Source organism: Capra hircus (genome assembly GCF_001704415.2).
Source record: "Capra hircus breed San Clemente chromosome X unlocalized genomic scaffold, ASM170441v1, whole genome shotgun sequence".
Taxonomy (NCBI): Eukaryota; Metazoa; Chordata; class Mammalia; order Artiodactyla; family Bovidae; genus Capra; species Capra hircus.
In genome coordinates this window covers 40,600,541-40,619,089 of record NW_017189517.1, presented here as the reverse complement: position 1 = coordinate 40,619,089, position 18,549 = coordinate 40,600,541, and the positions used below count along the sequence as shown (strand labels likewise).

At 42.4% G+C, this 18,549-nt stretch overlaps 2 protein-coding genes across 2 annotated transcripts in view; both read left to right on the top strand.

The window, feature by feature from the left end:
- BTK (Bruton tyrosine kinase) overlaps positions 1-2,927 on the top strand; it is a 32,554-nt gene extending 29,627 nt beyond the window's left edge. The window contains exon 19 of the mRNA XM_005700145.2: positions 2,428-2,927. Within this exon, the coding sequence (XP_005700202.1) occupies positions 2,428-2,499 (72 nt within the window). The 3' untranslated portion in view covers positions 2,500-2,927. The remainder of the gene's footprint in view (positions 1-2,427) is intronic.
- Positions 2,928-4,080: 1,153 nt separating this feature from the next.
- On the top strand, positions 4,081-6,877 carry TIMM8A (translocase of inner mitochondrial membrane 8 homolog A (yeast)). Its single transcript, XM_018044296.1, has 2 exons — positions 4,081-4,314; positions 5,837-6,877. The coding sequence occupies exons 1-2, from the start codon at positions 4,183-4,185 to the stop codon at positions 5,996-5,998; spliced, it is 294 nt and encodes a 97-aa protein (XP_017899785.1). The 5' UTR covers positions 4,081-4,182; the 3' UTR covers positions 5,999-6,877.
- The last annotated feature ends 11,672 nt before the right edge of the window (positions 6,878-18,549 follow it).

Genomic DNA, 18,549 nt, shown 5'->3' with positions numbered 1-18,549 from the left:
TGTACACATTCTCAAACCCCAGCCTACATTCCAATCCTTTCATGACCAGAAGTTTTTCCAGGCCCACTCCAATTATCACTAGAGGATCATTCAGTTCAGTTCTGTTCAGTCGCTCAGTCGTGTCCGACTCTTTGCGACCCCATGAATCGAAGCACGCCAGGCCTCCCTGTCCATCACCAACTCCTGAAGTTTACTTAAACTCATGTCCATCGAGTCAGTGGTGCCATCCAGCCATCTCATCCTCTGCCGTCCCCTTCTCCTCCTGCCCCCAATCCCTTCCAGCATCAGAGTCTTTTCCAATGAGTAAACTCTTTGCATGAGGTGGCCAGAGTATTGGAGTTTCAGCTTTAGCATCAGTCCTTCCAATGAACACCCAGGACTGATCTCCTTTAGAATGGACTGGTTGGATCTCCTTGCAGTCCAAGGGACTCTCAAGAGTCTTCTCCAACACCGCAGTTCAAAAGCATCAATTCTTCGGTGCTCAGCTTTCTTCACAGTCCAACTCTCACATCCATACATGACCACTGGAAAAACCATAGCCTTGACTAGGTGGACCTTTGTTGACAAAGTAATGTCTCTGCTTTTCAATATGCCATCTAGGTTGGTCATAACTTTCCTTCCAAGGAGTAAGCGTCTTTTAATTTCATGGCTGCAGTCACCATCTGCAGTGATTTTGGAACCCCCAAAAGTAAAGTCTGACACTGTTTCCACTGTTTCCCCATCTATTTCCCATGAAGTGATGGGACCAGATGCCATGATCTTCGTTTTCTGAATGTTGAGCTTTAAGCCAACTTTTTCACTCTCCTCTTTCATTTTCATCAAGAGGCTTTTTAGTTCCTCTTCACTTTCTGCCATAGGGTGGTGTTACTCCAATACCATCTCGGCTCTAGGGAGAGGGGTGTCATGGGGCCATGTCACCTAGCATAAGTAGGCAGCCAGAGGCATTCAGACAAGTGTATGTACATTAAAAAAGAAAACTAATTAAAATTTGTGTTCATTCCTTTGGGAGTCATTGGCCCTTTCTTCTACTTTACTAACTGCACACTTTTTCTGGCTGTGGTCCTAAATGAGATTTTTTAAAAAATACTAACACCTGAAAGGGAACTAAAATAGGCAGCTCTCGTGGTTTGTTTTTTTTTAATGCAGTGCATTATGGGATATGTGGGTAGATGTGGTATTTTGCAAATAAAGAGCCTGTCCCGCTATTATTAAAATGCTTTGCTGCTCTCACCTTGGGTTCTTCAGGAGTGCCTACTCTATTTTCAATAGATCCTTGGCAACCTTAATTTGGCAAACTAAATCTCTAGTAGGAAACGAGTGCTCAGCTCTTAGTTCTGCCCCTTTAGCAACAGGGAAAGACTGACAGTGTCCAGCAAGCACGTATGTGAATCTGCAGCCATCCCTGTGGGGTGAAAAGTAGGCATCTTGATCAGAACATGGCTCTTTTCCCTTTGACAAATGACTCAGGTCACAAAGAAAGTGTGGAGAAAGGGAGAACCCTAAGAGCCATTTCCCTTCTCTCTCCTGTGCTGGGCAGGATTGAGGGTAATTGACTCTGCTGCTCTCTCCCAACTAGCACATCCTCTCTCTGCTACTTAAGTATTTTAGATAGGCACTTTCTCCACAGCCTGTTAACATAGTAGTCATGAAACTGGAATCACATCAGAATCTCTGTGGAACTCTTAAAACTACAGATGACTGGGCCTTACCTCCAGAGATTCTGACTGGGTATGTCTAGAGGGGGCCTCGGGTATGTCTTTTTAAACTTCCCAGGAAATTCTGATACTCAGTTAGGTTTGAGAATCAGATTCAAAGGAACAAAAAGTTGATGACTTCTGGGTTCTGATGGATTGAGACTTTTCTTGCATGAATATATCTTGAATCACTAAATACCTCATGGGCTTATGGACCATGGCTGCCACAAAAGGCCTTAGTCTGAAGGCCAGATGGTTGTAGTAAGAGGTCCCGGGTGCTTAGGATGCCTGCCCAGTGAAGCAGCTCCTGCTCTTGACATGTTCATTCCTTTGTTAACTTTGGCTTTAGGATGGTAGAAACAAGTGGTTGAAACCAAACAAAAATTATAACAGCTTATAGGACTTCAGTTCAGTCAACCACTTAAGTTTGTTAAGAATGCATTGGTGTAATGAATTTGGCTTTAGTTTCAATCAGCGTTTGTGAGAATAATTTTCAAAATTTCCTCACCACATTAATAACCCGATTTACTAAAGATTTAAAGTGCACAAGGACTTTATGGAATACTTCTATTTCTCCTCTCTCTCTGTCTCTCTTTTTTGGGGGTAATCCACAGGGTATCCTACTGGGCATATAGTGTAAACTTCATAAATATTTGCTGTTTACTCATTGTGTTTCCCTTGAATTCTGGACTCTGGCCCACTATAACACTCCATTTTTTTTCTTTGGTTTTAGAAAGCAGACGAACGTCCCACTTTCAAAATTCTTCTGAGCAACATTCTAGATGTCATGGATGAAGAGTCCTGAGCTCACCAATAAGCTTCTTGGTTATACTCCTCTCCTCCACAATCTCAATTTCACTTTCTCTGAGGAAATCCCAGGCCCTCCGTGCCCTTGCTGAATACACAAAGGGCCCTCTCCACATATAGGAATGCCTTTCTATCTCTTCCCTGGGATACTATTAATACCTTCTGAGCAAAGGCCAGGGGATTTTTGTGCCTGGTATTTTCCCCCAGAGAGGAAATTTTCCAAAAGTATTAAAACAGACTGAATGTAGGATTGAATCGTTTGGAGGGAGGGAGGGATGTAAATAGCCTCACAATGGGGGTCCGACAGCTCTTTGAGTAGGCAATAGAGCTGGGGGGAGGGAGGTAGAACTTGGCAGGAATAAAATGGTGTCATAAAAATGGAAGGGGAGGGTGTTTTGATAAAATAAAATTACTGGAAAGCATGAAGGTTTCTTGCTATTTCGATTAATCATGCAGCCTCCCTGAAGCGCCCTATCTCAGTGTTCCTGGAAACTGTTGTCTGGGTTGGTTTGTCACATTTCTGCTTTCAGAACTCCACGGGATTCTCCACATTTAATCCCTCTCTTAGTCGCTCAGTTGTATCTGATTCTTTGCCATAGGAGGGACTGTAACCCCAGGCTCCTCTGCCCCTGGAATTCTTCAGGCAAGAATACTGGAGTGGGTTGCCATTTCCTTCTCCAGGGGATCTTATCCACCCAGGGATGGAACCCAGGTCTCCCGCATTGCAGGCAGATTCTTTACCATCTGAGCCATCGGGGAAGCCCCTTCAGGCCCTCTGGCTCTTGGTAGATTCCGCTTCTGAATCAGGTGGTGGTGGTGGTGGTGGTGTTGCTAAGTCGTGTTCAACTCTTGCGACCCCACGGACTGTCGCCCGCCAGGCTCTTCAGTCCATGAAAATTTCCAGGCAAGAATCCTGGAGTGGGTTGCCATTTCCTACTCCAGGGGATCTTCCTGACCCAGGGATCAAACCCGCGTCTCCTGCCTTGTAGATGGACCGTTGTATTGCAGGGTGATGCTTTACCGCTGAGCCCCCCAGGAAAGCATCTGAATCACAGACAGCGATCACAAACCAGAGCTCACACCCTGACACGCGGTAGGCATTAGATATCATCGGAATAAATCTAACAGGTGAAGACAAAATCTGCCAGCGCCACTTTTTGCTACGTCAGGCGGGGTAAATTCCATTAAAGAACTAGAGCCAGGGGCCCCAGGACAGCAAAGCTATGGGCCCAGCAGCCCCTGCCGAGCACCAGCGCGGCAGCGGGGAAAGCGTGGGTCAATTTGAAACCCGACTGGGGCGGGGCTGTTGGGCCGGTCGGGAAAGGGCCACATGGTCCGAAGTAACTTCCTTTTTTTAACCTTCTTTCTTTTCTTTTGAACTAACGTCTCGACAGCGCCACGGAGCTGGGCGGACCGTCCTGAGACCTCGGGTCGCAGACACGGCGCCGCCGCAGGGTCGCGTACGGGGCGGAGCGAGGCGCGCGGACAGCTGGAAGGAGCGCCCAGAACCCGAGCTGGGGTGCGGGCGGGGGCGGGCCCCCGCATAGGGCCCCGCGCCCGCGCAGTGCGCGCGCGGGGCGGTCCCAGAGGCAGCGGGTTGTGGTTCCGGTTCCGCCGCGGAGACACGTGAAGGTCGGTGAGTTGGTGTGGAGTTCGTCTCCGCACGCGTGACCGCGCTGGGATGGATTCCTCTTCGTCTTCCTCCGCGGCCGGTTTGGGCTCGGTAGACCCGCAGCTGCAGCATTTCATTGAGGTGGAGACTCAGAAGCAGCGCTTCCAGCAGCTGGTGCACCAGATGACGGAACTTTGTTGGGTGAGGAGCCTGGGGCTGGGACCTGGCCACGGTACCTACTTGCCTGTCCTTGCCTCGCGCAACTCACCCCGACGTCTAGAATTCGGGGAAGGGACAGGACCCGGCAGAACCCCTTGGTTTCCTTAGGTTCCTCAGGTCAAGCCGGGAGGGGAAAAGGGTGACTCCGCTTCTCAGGGTGGGTGTAGCTCCGGACCTCGCCTTCGTTAGTGCAGAGGATTGGGTATTGTAGAAGACTTATGCTGTTGTCTCAAGCAGAACTTTAGGCATTCAAGGTTGAAGCTACCTAGTGCTGGTCACTAGGACTGATGAGCGCCCCCGCTATTGGTATTTAATGTTTGCTATCCTGAGTCCCAGGATCAGTCCCAGAATCAGTGAATCTCCCGTCCCTGCACTCCTCAGAGTTTGCCTTGATTACTTAGTTGCTCTAACCGTCCCTGCTGAGGAGTGGCTCTAACCCATGAACCAAAAAAGTGGAGTAATGTCTACCAACATACACACTTTTTTGCCTTCTTGTTGGATCGTTGTGTAATACCAAGCCGTTTCAGGTCTGAAGGTTGAGGAACTGTGTATGCCCTGTTAGGGGACTTTGGCAGAAGGGTAGAAGGCATTTATTTGCAGCTTGGGATCAAAGTGTTCTCTGGCTGCCAAGGACAGCATAACTACTCTGCCTTGACATACAAAATTCAAAAAATTCAGAAGCCAGGGATAAATTTCCTTGGAAGTGGAAAGACTGAGGCTTGTATACACAACAGAATAATGAACGAAATTCATCTGAATTATAAACGTATGGTATCGCTGGACTCTGACCCTCAACAAATGATTGCTTAGCTCCCATCTGCCTTGAACTGGAGCGGTTTGATTCTTTTAAATATCTGGTTCGTTACATTTGGACCAGGCGGTGGTGTGGTTAAAGACTCCTTTAAGAATCTGAAAAGCAGTGGGCACTTCAGGAAAATTCATACAATTTTCCATTCGTCTTGAGAGAGAGGATTCAAGAGCCTCTGGCTTAAGTATATATTATAGAATCTCCAGTCAAATACTTTTTTTTCCCTTTGGTAGCTTTTATGGTGTCTTGCTTCAATGATCTATCCTTTCCACCCATTTATCCTGCAGTTAGTTTAAAGGCACTTAATGCAAGCAGCATTGTAGAGTTGTAACCAAATTCAGCAAAGGGTTAACTTCCCTAGTATTTTCCTTGCATTTTGTCATTTGTCTTGCTCTGTAATATCTCAGCACCATCATTTTCTGACTTATTATCTCTGTGCCACAGCTTCCCGCTTTGTAAAATGAAGATTAATAATAAACAGAATCTGTTCCAAAGGGTTGCTGTGAGAATTTAAGGCTGTGGAAAATTGCCACACAGTAAACTGCTGAATGGGAACTGTGATTAACATATCAGATACTGTTTTTAGGTGAGGTTTTTCCTCTAAGCAACAAGAAGCTCCACCTCCTTTTTTTTTTTTTTTTTTTTTTTTTTTTTTTGCCAAGTTCCCTTTGTGATTCTGTATCTTGTCCTGAGCAGGAAAAGTGCATGGATAAGCCTGGGCCAAAGTTGGACAGTCGGGCTGAGGCCTGTTTTGTGAACTGCGTTGAGCGCTTCATTGACACAAGCCAATTCATCTTGAATCGACTGGAACAGACGCAGAAATCCAAGCCAGTCTTCTCAGAAAGCCTTTCTGATTGACCTCAGCATTACCTCTTTGGAAAAGGAAGGTAGTTCAAGAGATGAAGAGCAGTTGATGGGATAGTTGAAGAAAAGGCTATGGGGGAATTGGCCCCCACCTTTGTCACTCTTGGGACATCCTGTCATCTGAGAATGAACAAAGACCAATTTTTGATGTGGGGGATTTGAGGGTCAGATGTATTTGGGGTTGTGTTTTTTTAATGCTAATCTTGTGAAACAGTTGACAGATGAATGAAAAACTACTAGATGCATATTACTGTTTGTGGGATGATGCTTTTCTTGTAGTCCCATTAACTGCTTCCTATAATTTTAATAGTGGAATTGCTCTATAATTTGATACTGGGACCAGATAGGTAATAATCTGTTCTTGGTGTGGATTCATTTCAGATTTTGGGGGAGTTCAGTATACATCTTTGTGTCTTTCAGAAATGGCAGCAGTAGGGGAAGAGTAATTTGGTACTCAACTGTAGGCCTCCTTATCTAGTGTTTAATTATCAGTGCTGGAAAAAATATATTTCAACTTTCTAGATTCTCTGCCTCCCTTATACCATGATTCACTGAAATATCTATATGACATATGATCTCGAGCTAGTACAGGTTGCCTGAGAGTCTAGAGGCCTTTAGTTAAAGGAATCTAGCCAGTGAACGTAATTTTCATACTAAACTGCCACAAGGAAGAAGTTAACTTACCCTGTGTATCAGGGTTCAAAAAGATTTAACGATGTGCCTCAATGAAAAAAATTAAGATTTGGGCCAGTCAGAAACTAACAGCAGAATCAGGTTGAGGTGCATGCCTAATGTAAATCAGTGTAGTTTCCATTTACTGCGTCTTTTAATGACTGAAATAAAAGCTACAAGATTCAAGTCTGTGACTGAGAAGGCTTTCTATTCTGATTATCACCTGCACCCTGGAGAGATTTGGTTCCAAGTGGGCTGGTTCCAAGGCTGAAATGTAGTCAGCCTGGGTACCTGTTCTGTGCAAGTTATGGCACGGTATTACAGCAACCCCTGACCTTTCTGAGAGTAAAGAGGACTTTGAAATGAGATGGAGGGGAAGGAGTTCAGTAGTGATGGTCAGTTCCTTGAGTGAAGTGGAAGAGATTCTCGAGACTGGATCCCATTCCTCTTAGTTCACATCCTAGTGGGATGGAGTGTAGACCTAAATTGGAACTCTTGTTGCGAGCCTGTAGTGCCAATCCATGAAGACTGGGAAATACACATTTCTAGAAGCCTCTAGTCCCTGTTTAACTTTCCACCATACAGGCAGTACAAGGAAAGTTTGAAAACTCTAGAAAGCACAATAAAATAAACCTTTAAGTACTTACTCTGCCACACACCGTTTTGGGGATCAGGATGTCAGCAGTGCTCAGAAATAGTCCCTGCCTTCATGTAGCTTCTATTTTAGTGAGGGGAGACAGGCCACAAACACATCCATGTGTCAATATAAGGAGTGCCATGCAGAAGAAGCAGAGTAAGGGTGTCAAGGAATGTTTGTGGGGCATTGTTATTTTAGCTAAAGATGGTAGGAAAAGGCCTCCTGGGGGAGGTGATCTTTCAGCAGAGACCTGAAAGAACTAAGTAACCAAGCTATGTAGGTATCTGAGAGAAGAACATTTCAGGTAAGGGTGATGCCAAGTCCAAAGGCCCTAAGGAGGGAACACCAGTGTTTTTCAGTAGAAGAATCTGAAAGTCAGTGTGGCTGAAGGTAAAGTGAGTAAGGAGGATAGTAAGAAATCCATCAGAGACTGATTGAAGATGGAGCCTGGGAACGTGCACTGATCTTTTTTGTTGTTGTTCAGTCACTAAGTTGTGATTCTATGTAACCCCATGGACTGCAGCATGCCAGGCCTCCCTGTCCCTCACTGTGTCCTGGAATTTGCCCAAGTTCATGTCCGTGTCCCACTGGAGAAGGAAATGGCAACCCACTCCAGTATTCTTGCCTGAAGAATCCCATGGACAGAGGAGCCTGGTGGGCTACAGTCCACGGGTCAAAAGAGTTGGACACGACTGAACTACCATACACAAGTATTTTTTTTCCTGTATCATTTCTTATTTTACTGTATCAGTATTTCTTATTCTTCATTACCTTTAGATACAAACCGATTTGTCTGTTCTTACAAAGTAGTATTGCTTGCTCAGCTAACATACGTAGTAAGAAAGTGGGTCTGTCAGATTCAGGCAGTACACTTGAGCACCAAGTATATGTTCGCTGCTGCTAGACACAAGGGGAAAGAAAAAGTAGACCATTTGCCCACATCCTCTTGGAGGTTAAGTCCCAGAGCAACAATTTGAGCTCTTGTTTGTCAGTCTCAGAAATTTATTTCAAAACCTTGATAGAAAGGGTACTGTCAGCCGTAACGACATTCAAAGTCCTCATTTCAAATATTGAGGATAGAAAATTCAAACCTCAACTGTAAAACAAGAGGACTGGATTAGTAGACCTTTCCTGAAAGGAAAAGGAATCTAAGATATAAAATAGAAACGCAAAGCTGCTCTGGTGGTGGGGGTATCTGGAGGCCTCCTCCACATCCCTGTGCAGCAGCCCCCCCTGGTAACTAAGGCACTGTCTCTAGGGTCTACCCAAGCATACTGTGAAAACTGGAACCATACTATCCCTAAGGCCCTTGCACATGAATGAGCATCAGGGATAACTGATACACGGAAATCAAGCAAGACCTTGGTATTTATGCTAACAAATCACGAGGAGTGTGAATTTAAAAAAAAAAAACTCAGTAAACCCCATGTAAAATAGCCTTTACGTGGAAAGCAGTCGATGGCCCTTTTTTAACCAATTTTCCCTTAGTACAAAATTTTGGCCTAGGGAGATTTTAATTCAGTCCTCCAAGTAGGGCTTCTTTTAAGATTCCTTATTCTCTCAGCCTCATTTTTTTGTTGTTGGCATTTTGCTGGACTCGAAAGAGATTGGTGGAAAAAAAGTCTGGTAACTCTTTCATTCCATGGAGGAGTAAGGGTATTGTTTAGATTTATTGATCATAGACAATAGGGGCTTCCCTGGTGGCTCAGATGGTAAAGAACCTGCTTGTAATGCAGGAGAACTGGGTTTGACCCCTGGGTCAGGAAGATCCCCCTGGAGAAGGGAATGGCAACTCACTACAGTATTCTTGCCTGGGAAATCCCATGGACAGAGGATATAGTCCATGGGGTCACAAAAGAGTTGGACACAACTGAGTGACTTTCACTTCATTCACAAAAGACAATAGCTATGGACCAAAAGGAATATCTTAAAAGGTAGAGAGGGAAAACAGCCAAGAGCTGTGGAAAGGAAGCCACAGAAGGTACCACTAAAGTTGTTGAGGGCCATAGGCTGCCATTTCTTGAAAAGGAAATACTACATGGAATGACTGCATAGGTACTGAAAATACCAAGGCCCTGTTCAGATAGTTTATCTGAATGCTTATACAAAGCACAAGACAAATAGTATCCAGCCCAGGGCTGGTTTTGTGATTGGCTTCCCTAAAAGAAAGGGTCGCAAAGAGTCAGACATGACTGAGCGACTTTCACTTCAAGGCAATGTCCAAACTTGATACCTGACACAGAAAGTGAGCCAACAGAAGAGCAGATTAGAATACACACCAGGAGGTTACTCTGGCCATCCTGAGGTTCCACCATGAAGACAAGTAGAACTGATCACTACACACAGGGCAAAAAAAGATGAGTTCTGCAGTAAAAGAATTACTGTTGTTAGCATTTATATAAGAAATGCCAAAGCAATTTGACAATTAAATCATTTCATTCTTAACACCCTAACAAGTGAGCAGCATTTGAGCAATTAGCTGTTTAATGTATGAATTAAAATTACTGTTCTAGAGCTATGTCTTGGAAAAATCACTCAAAAAGGAAAGCCTGCACAATATAATGCTACACAGAAATGCATAGAAGGGACAATTAGGATATGGCAAATCATGATTCAGATGTACTGACCAGGAATTCCAGATGAACAAAAGGGACAACAGAATTTTGAGATGCACCTGCAGTATAATGATAATAATAGCTATGCTTTATTGAAGTTATACATACTATTTGCCACATACTGTACTAAGTATTTTATATTGGATCATCTTTTGAAAACAATTCTGAGTGAGATCTATTGTACTCATTTTACAGATGGAAAAGCTGAAGTTTGGAGAAATTAACTTATTGAAGGTTATATAGTTAGTTGGTTGTAGGGCTAGGATTTGAACCCAGGTAATTTGCCTCGAGCTCATAGTCTGAAATACTATACTAAGCTGCCTCCTAAAGTGTTAAAGATAAGAAGTAATGTTCCTCTAGATGATGGGGCCAGAATGCTGGGAACATTTCATTCTAGAAATAGCATGGAAGAGTGGAAAGAGCCTAAGGTTCATATCTTACCTCGCTCAGTACCTGTGTCCCATTGGGGAAGTCACTTAACCTTGGATCCTCAGTTTCTTCATTAAAAAAAAATTAGATGGTAATGCCTGCCTTACATGGTTGAAAAATGAGATTACATGTAAAGTGCTTGACATACTGTAGATACTTTAATGTAGCTATTTATTATTATTCAGAACTGAGCATCTTTTAACAATTTTAATTATTTTTTTATTTTTTGGCTGTGGCGAGTGGCATGCAGGATCTTAGCTCCCCAACCAGGGATTGAACCTGGGCTCCCTGCATTGGGAATGCAAAGTTTAAGCCACTGGACCACCAGGGAAGTCCCAGAACTGAGCATCTTTGATAACCCTAGCAGAGTTGTTGTGTGGGAGAAAAAGAGAAAAGCAAGGCATCACTTTGTGAAGCTAACTGATGAAGTGATAGAACTAAAGGAGACTGTAATGTTAAGTTTGAGTTTTATCTTGCAACCATTGGATAGCTGTTCGAAAATTTTAAAGTGGAATAATATGATATTTGTGCTTATTTCATGACAGAAGTACTAAATGCATGGTATTAAGAGTTTCAAACAGTATAGAATTGCTTAGAATAAATGAAAATCCTCCCCTTACCCTCTTATAAGAATACATTTAGAAAGATCATTTTTGCAGCTCTATGGTAGTTGGATTAAGACTGGGATAAATAGTAAGTGTATTTATTTTGCTAGTTCAGGCAAGAGGCTGGAGGTTTGAATTCAGAGTGAAAGTGGGGATGGACAGGAGGGGACATTTTAGAAATATGAGAGAGCTGTGAGAGGAGAAAACTGGAGCAAAGTAGAGAGCATGATAGGGAAAAAGGTGAAGGTGAAGTCGCTCAGTCGTGTCACTCTTTGCGACCCCGTGGACTGTAACCTACTAGGTTTCTCCATCCATGGGATTCTCCAGGCAAGAAGAGGTAGGGGATAGAAAAATGTGCCAATGAGATGATGCCTTGGGATTCAAAGGGGTGCAAAAGTGACTGGGAAGAGAGGAAGGTAACAGAACTTACCCTGTTGAACAGGCTACAGAAAGCAAGTTATACAAATGGTCATTCTCAGTGTCTGGGTAACCCATGGAATTTCTCTCTGCCCTCAAATTTAAGGGACAAGTAAACTTTTCAAAGGAAAAGTTAGAAGCAAGCTAAGAGGAAAAAAAATACTAGTTGAGTTTTAACTCTGTATTCTGATAAGATAAGGAAGAATGAGTAGAAATACAAGGAAAAAGGGAAAGAAGAGGTTGAGGAGTCAGCCGTTCAGGCATCCAGGGGTATTGGTTCCAGGACACACACCCCCACTGCTGCAGAAAGTAAAATCTCCAGGTGTTCAAGTCCCTTATAGAAAAATATAGTGTTTGCATATCATTTACATACATCTTCCTATATACTTTAAATCATTTCTAGATAATGTATAACGCACAATACAAGGTAAGTGCTATGTAAATAATTGCGAAAGTGCAGGAAATTAAAAGTTTTGCTTTTTGGAACTTTTTGGATTTTTTCCCAAATATTTTCAATCTGCAGTTGGTTAAAATCCACAGAATCAGAACCTGTGGACACAGAGGGCCTACTGTTAAGCTGTACTTCAGACCTGGGGCTTCCCAGGTGTTTCAGTGTTAAAGAAATAATCTGCCAATGCAGGAGACGTGGGGTCAGTCGCTAGGTTGGAAGATCCCCTGGAGCAGGAAATGGCAATCCATGCCAGTATTCTTGCCTGGAGAGTCCCATGGATAGAGTCTGGAGGGCTACAGTCCGTGGGGTCGCAAAGAGTCGGACACGACTTGGTGACTAAATAACAACAAACTTCAGACCTATAGTTATTTCCTTATAGCTTAGACCATTTTGTGGCTTCCCTGGTGGCTCAGAGGTTAAAGCGTCTGCCTGCAATGCAGGAGACCTGGGTTTGATCCCTGGGTGGGGAAGATCCCCTGGAGAAGGAAATGGCAACCCACTCTGCCGGGAGCCAGCGTGAGGAATTCCACCCGTGACAAGGTCATGCGGCAGATCTCTGATGGCAAGGCTAATCAGACCTCAGGTTTCCCCCCTGGAATTTCCTGAGCATCCACCCCCCAAAAAATAAGAATCTGCCTGCTTTTCCACTCTTCTGATATTCTCTGGAGAAAAGTCAACTCAGGGCTTTAGTCTTCTGCATTTGAAAGGGATGTTTCAGTTAAACCTCCTCTGATAGCTCTCTAGCTTGCCTTACAGGTTCCCCGGACCTCTTACAGCTTGTGAATTGCTTACAACCCCCCAACCGAGAGAGGCACAAAGCTTAAAAGCATCTTAAAGATACAGAGCCTTTTCTAAAGAGTTAAAACTCATTGGTGACGGGTTTTCACTGTTGACTTAATGATTGCCGCCAGGCCTCCATATTCTTTGTCTTTTAGGCACCTGGGAGGATGTTAATCAATGTAAACAGGATATGGAAAAAGATATATAGTAGTTTTGATGTTAACAACACTAGACTTTTGAGTTGATCACTTTTCTTTGTTACATATCACTGCACTCTGTGTCCTTACTATGAAAGAATGTAACTTTATTTAGTGCTTTCTGAGAGTGGCACCAGACTTTGGGAAGATCAACACAAATAAGTCTGGTTGACAAACCCTTATCAGAAAAAAGGCTGTAAAATGTTAATTGGCCCTTTTGGCTGGAAGATGATGTAAATCACCTAAGACTTGTGTATACAATTAGGTATGCAGAGAGAAAAGCCTGGTTTTGATGGTAAGTCTGGACTGCTAACGCTGCATAACTTTGTGTTACCCATTGATCTCCATGTTTTATCAAAAGTATAAAAGGCCTTCTGAACAATAGAGGCTGGAGCCAGTCGCTGGACTGGTTTCCCCCGTGTCTCTCTCTCTTTTTCTCCCTCTCCTTCCTTTTCCTCTTTACTTTAATTTCAGGCTGAATTCCCATCTGGAGCGGGGCGGCTCACTAAGTCTACTTACTTGCCCTGGCTTTTAAGACCCGCGCGAAAGGGAGCCTAAGGAGGGGCACCCTTAGATATTCAAGTGGGTGCCGGTGGCCCAACGTAGATAGTGCAAGCTCCTTGTCTGGAACTTTATTGGCCTTCCCTGTAAGCCAAGTTATTCAGCCTTCTTTCTCCACTTAATTTTCCTACTACACTATTTCTTCCTAATCTAATCTTATATTAATAAATAATTTTTTCCTCGCCGACTCCATCCACCCTTCGAATTCCCTGGATCCACTAGGGCTGGACCCTGGCACCACTCCAGTACTCTTACCTGGAGAATCCCATGGATGGAGGAGCCTGGTGGGCTACAGTCCATGGGGTTGCAAAGAGTCGGACATGACTGAGCGACTCTACTTTTCACTTCACTTAAACCATTTGCTGCATAACATGACTGACCTGTGCACTAAAACAGTATTGTTTAAATTAAAAGTCTCAGGTGGTCATGATATTGCTGGATGTACCTTGACACTACAAAAGAAACATCAGCATGGCCTAGTTGCTTTTCTGAACACCTATCCATCATTGTTTGGCTGCATACACCACCAGGTCGAAAGAGTTGATCTCTTCTTTTCAAGCATTTTTTTCCATTCCCTCAGGCAGATCCCAGGGATGCTTTATTTTCTTCTTCTGCCTTTTTTTTTTTCTTAAAACTGCCAACACTGAGGTTCTTTTCCCCATCAGATTAGTTATTATTCCTATTTCACCCCATTCTCCATAAGACAAGCATATCTTAAGGGTTTTCTTATAGATATTAAGAGTTTTGCTTTGAATTACCATGGGAGAATAGCCATGGGACAACACACAGAATAAATATGGGTAATTGCAAAGGTTCAGAATTTTACAAGTTTTTAACAGTCAACTCTGATTCATATTCTCTTCCTTACTGATAAGGTGATTAACAAGATCTCTCTCAGTCTTTATTCTTTAGTGAGCTTCCCCAGTTCACACAAAACTCACAAGCCAAAAAAGAAAAGATAAAGGGCTCCTTTTCTGGTGGTGCAGATGGTAAAGAATCTGCCTGCAACATGGGAGACCTGGGTTCGATCCCTGGGTTGGAAAGACCCCCTGGAGGAGGGCATGACAACCCACTCCAGTATTCTTGCCTGGAGAATCCCCATGGACATAAGAGCCTGGCAGGCTACAGTCTGTGGGGTCGCAAAGAATCAGACATGACTGAACGATTAACACTACTAAATCTATTCCAGAAGTCTGACTTCTAAGAATTCATCCTACAGATACACTTACATGTACAGGATGAGGAACCACTTTACATATTGATATGGAATGAGCTCCAATACATATTGGTAAAGCAGCAAGATTTAAGTCACAATATGCTGCAATTTGTGCAAAAGGCGGGATTAAAATAGATGTACACATTTGTTTGAATAAGCATAAATTATCTCTTGAAAGTGTTAGTCGCTCGGTCATGTCCGACTCTTTGCAACCCCTTTGTGGCCCATCAGGTTCCTCTGTCCATGGGATTTCCCAGGCAGAAATAGTGGAGTGGGTAGTCATTCCCTTCTTCAGAGGATCTTCCTGACCCAGAAATCGAACCCAGGTCTCCTGCATTGCAGGCAGATTGTTTACTGTATCAGGCACCAGGGAAGAAGGATATTGTTAACATTGTTTTCCTGGAGAGGAACTGCGTGGTTAGAACGTAGGAGCAACAGGGAGACTTTTTACTATGTATCTTTTCTCTGTGTCTTTTGAATTTTGAATCATGTGACTATATTCTCCATTAAAAATAAATATTATTTTTAAAATAAAATTTCTCCCCACTTCAGAATTCTGAAATGTATACTAAGAAGCAGAGAGGTGATAGAAACAACTTCTAGGAATAAAAATCCTATATCAGCTACAGTAATTTCAGATGCCCATTAGTTACAAATGGATTATTTATATATCTAAAGACATCAAATAGGGATGGGATAAGGGTGGGGTGAGTAAGACATTCACCGTGTGTGCAAAATTTAAAGGGATGCCAAAAAACTCAGTGATCAGGATAAATATTTTAATGTAATAGTTTAAAAATTAGTGCAAAAATCCATGATGAACAAAAATGAAAAAAATTTAAAGACAAGGCCATACCAAGCCATACTGGACTGTGAGGAAAATGGGAAAATGTGGACCCCATGTACATGTTTTTGTGTGTTCTTGAATGATTAATTTTTTTCCAAAAAATTAAAGCAGTTGGAAAAATTGAAAAGTAAATACATTAAAACACAGCATTGTTTAAATAGCTTATCTACACTAAAAGCTGAATTAAATTTTACTTTCCTGACTTTAATGGAAGCAAACTCATCAATAATATTTTCATTAAAACCAATAATATTTCATTAAATATTTTCTTAGGCCTAATTAGAATGTGTAGAATTTGGGGAGAGTGCTAATACGCTGGTGGAACTTAAATGTAAGGTAGATATTGGAGAATCTCTGGAAATAAGAATTGCAAGATAGATGTGAACTATTTAGTTATGCCCTGCTAAGGAGTTTAGATTTTATTTTGAAGGTGATGGTGAACCTCTAAAGTATTTCTGAAGTATTTCAATCTTGTAGGAAGATTACAATCACACCAGTGACAAAGTCCAAAAAAGGGTAAGACTGAAAGTAGGGACCTGATAGATTAAGTTAGAAATGTAATTGCAAGGTAGGTTGGGTAAATTCTGATGACTAAATAAGAGGAGCAAGGGACTTCCTTGGTGGTCCAGTGGTTAAGACTCTGCACCACAAGGGGGAATGGTTGGATCCCAGGTCTGGGACTAAGATCCCACATGTCTCAGAGTGTGGCCAAAAAATACTTAAAATTTAAAAAAAAAAATAGGAGGAAAAGGGGAAAAACGAGAACAAGAAATTTTAAAAAAAGATCAAATAATTTTGAAAGAGAATTCTAGAAGTTCAAAAACAGTTTTAATATTAAAAACTCAGTGAGTAGATTAAACCATAGATTGAGTACAGTTAAAAAGTGTTAAACTGAAACAGATATACAAAATATAACAGAGAGATAAAAAATTAAAAATATGAAAGAGGTAAAGAGACAAAGAGGACAAATGGGAAAAAAAGTAATACTCGAAGTAATGGGTCAGAGTGTTCTAGAACTGATGAATTAAAGACGTGAATTCTGATTCAGGAAGTGAGTCCTGAGCAGGAAAAATACAAACTAAATTCACATTTAGACCATTTTTTATATCTTCAGTTCAGTTCAGTTCAGTTGCTCAGTCGTGTCCGACTGTTTGCGACCCCATGTATCGCAGCACGCCAGGCCTCCCTGTCCATCACCAACTCCCAGAGTTCACTCAGACTCATGTCTATCGAGTCGGTGATGCTATCCAGCCATCTCATCCTGGGTCGTCCCCTTCTCTTCCTGCCCCCAATCCCTCCCAGCATCAGAGTCTTTTCCAATGAGTCAACTCTTCGTATGAGGTGTTCAAAGTTTTGGAGCTTCAGCTTCAGCATCACTCCTTCCAAAGAAATCCCAGGGCTGATCTCCTTCAGAATGGACTGGTTGGATCTCCTTGCAATCCAAGGGACTCTCAAGAGTCTTCTGCAACATCACAGTTCAAAAGCATCAATTCTTCGGGGCTCAGCCTTCTTCACAGTCCAACTCTCACATCCATACATCTTAAAACATCAAAACAAATGATCCTAATGATAATACTCTACATTTTCTATGTGCCAGGATTGTTCTGAACATTTCACTCAAAAGACAATAATTTTAATATATTGGGGTATTTTTCTTCCAGTCTTTTATCCATGCATGTTTATGTATAAAAACAAAAATTTTGAAGAAAAATATACTACACATATAATTTTATATTCTAGTTTTTTACTCAGCATCTTTCCATAAGCATTTTCCCGTTATTAAGCAGCAGTAGCAATAAAGGCATAAATAACAACTAACATTTTACTGTTGTGGTTATGAACATGGGTTTTTGAGGTCAAGCTTTCTGTATTTGAATCCCAGGTCACTACATACTAGCTGTGTGGCTTTGGATAAGTGACCCATTCTCTCTCTGCTCCCATTTACTCATCTATGAGAACCTACATCCTAAGAGTTATTGTGAGTTACTGTTTACTAAGCTATCTGCCACGCACTGTGCTAAACACATGAATAATCTCATTCAGTACTCACAAAGTTCCTGTGGGTTAGAACTGTTATTGCCCATGTTTTACAAATGAGAAAAGTAGGGCTTAGAAAGACTGTTAAGTGATTTGCCTAAAGTCACACAGCCAGTGATGGTGCTTAAACTTGAATTCAGATGTTTCCAAATCCTATTATCTTGATTGTCATGCTACACTCTTCTTCAATGTGTTTGAACGGCTTCATAGAATGTAGGGATCATAAAGCTCATCACAATATCCCCCAAATGTTGCACAGATTTTTTTAAAATTTTACTTTATTTTCCTTTACAATACTGTATTGGTTTTGCCATACATCTACATTTAGATCTTTTCCACTTATTTCCTATTACAGATAACCCAGTGAAGAACATCTTTGCGCGTAAAATATTGTGTGCACTTCAGGTAAACTGTTTAGGGTAGTTATTCTGAAGTGGACTTAGACTAAGTCAAAAAGTTTGAACATTTTAAGACTCTTAACAAAGTTGGCAAACTGTTTTCCAGAAAGGTTGAAACTATTTACATATCCGTAGGTAGTTAACAAGAATAAAGTTGAATATTTTTTTTACATATTGACCATCTACTTAAATGCTTTGGCTATGTTTCTTCAGAGATGTTCATTTTTCTAATTTGTATGGTATATAGTCATATATTATGTTCAGTTCAGTTCAGTCGCTCAGTCGCGTCCAACTCTTTGCAACCCCATGAATCGCAGCATGCCAGGCCTCCCTGTCCATCACCAACTCCTGGAATTCACTCAGACTCATGTCCATCAAGTCGGTGATGCCATCCAGCCATCTCATCCTCTGTTGTCCCCTTCTCCTCCTGGCCCCAATCCCTCCCAGCATCAGAGTCTTTTCCAATGAGTCAGCTCTTCACATGAGGCGGCCAAAGTACTGGAGTTTCAGCTTTAGCACCATTCCTTCCAAAGAACACCCAGGGCTGATCTCCTTCAGAATGGACTGTTAGGTGTATATATTATATAGGCTTCCCAGGTGGTGCAGTGGTAAAGAATCTGCCTGCCAATGCAGGAGATAGGAGTTTGATCCCTGGTCAGGAAGATCCCCTGGAGGAGGGCATG

Bases quoted from the DNA above. Each gene is read 5' to 3' on its own strand.
- TIMM8A (XM_018044296.1), top strand. From the start codon at position 4,183: ATGGATTCCTCTTCGTCTTCCTCCGCGGCCGGTTTGGGCTCGGTAGAC. The intron at 4,315-5,836 runs GTGAGGAGCCTG...TGTCCTGAGCAG, and splicing joins AGATGACGGAACTTTGTTGG to GAAAAGTGCATGGATAAGCC.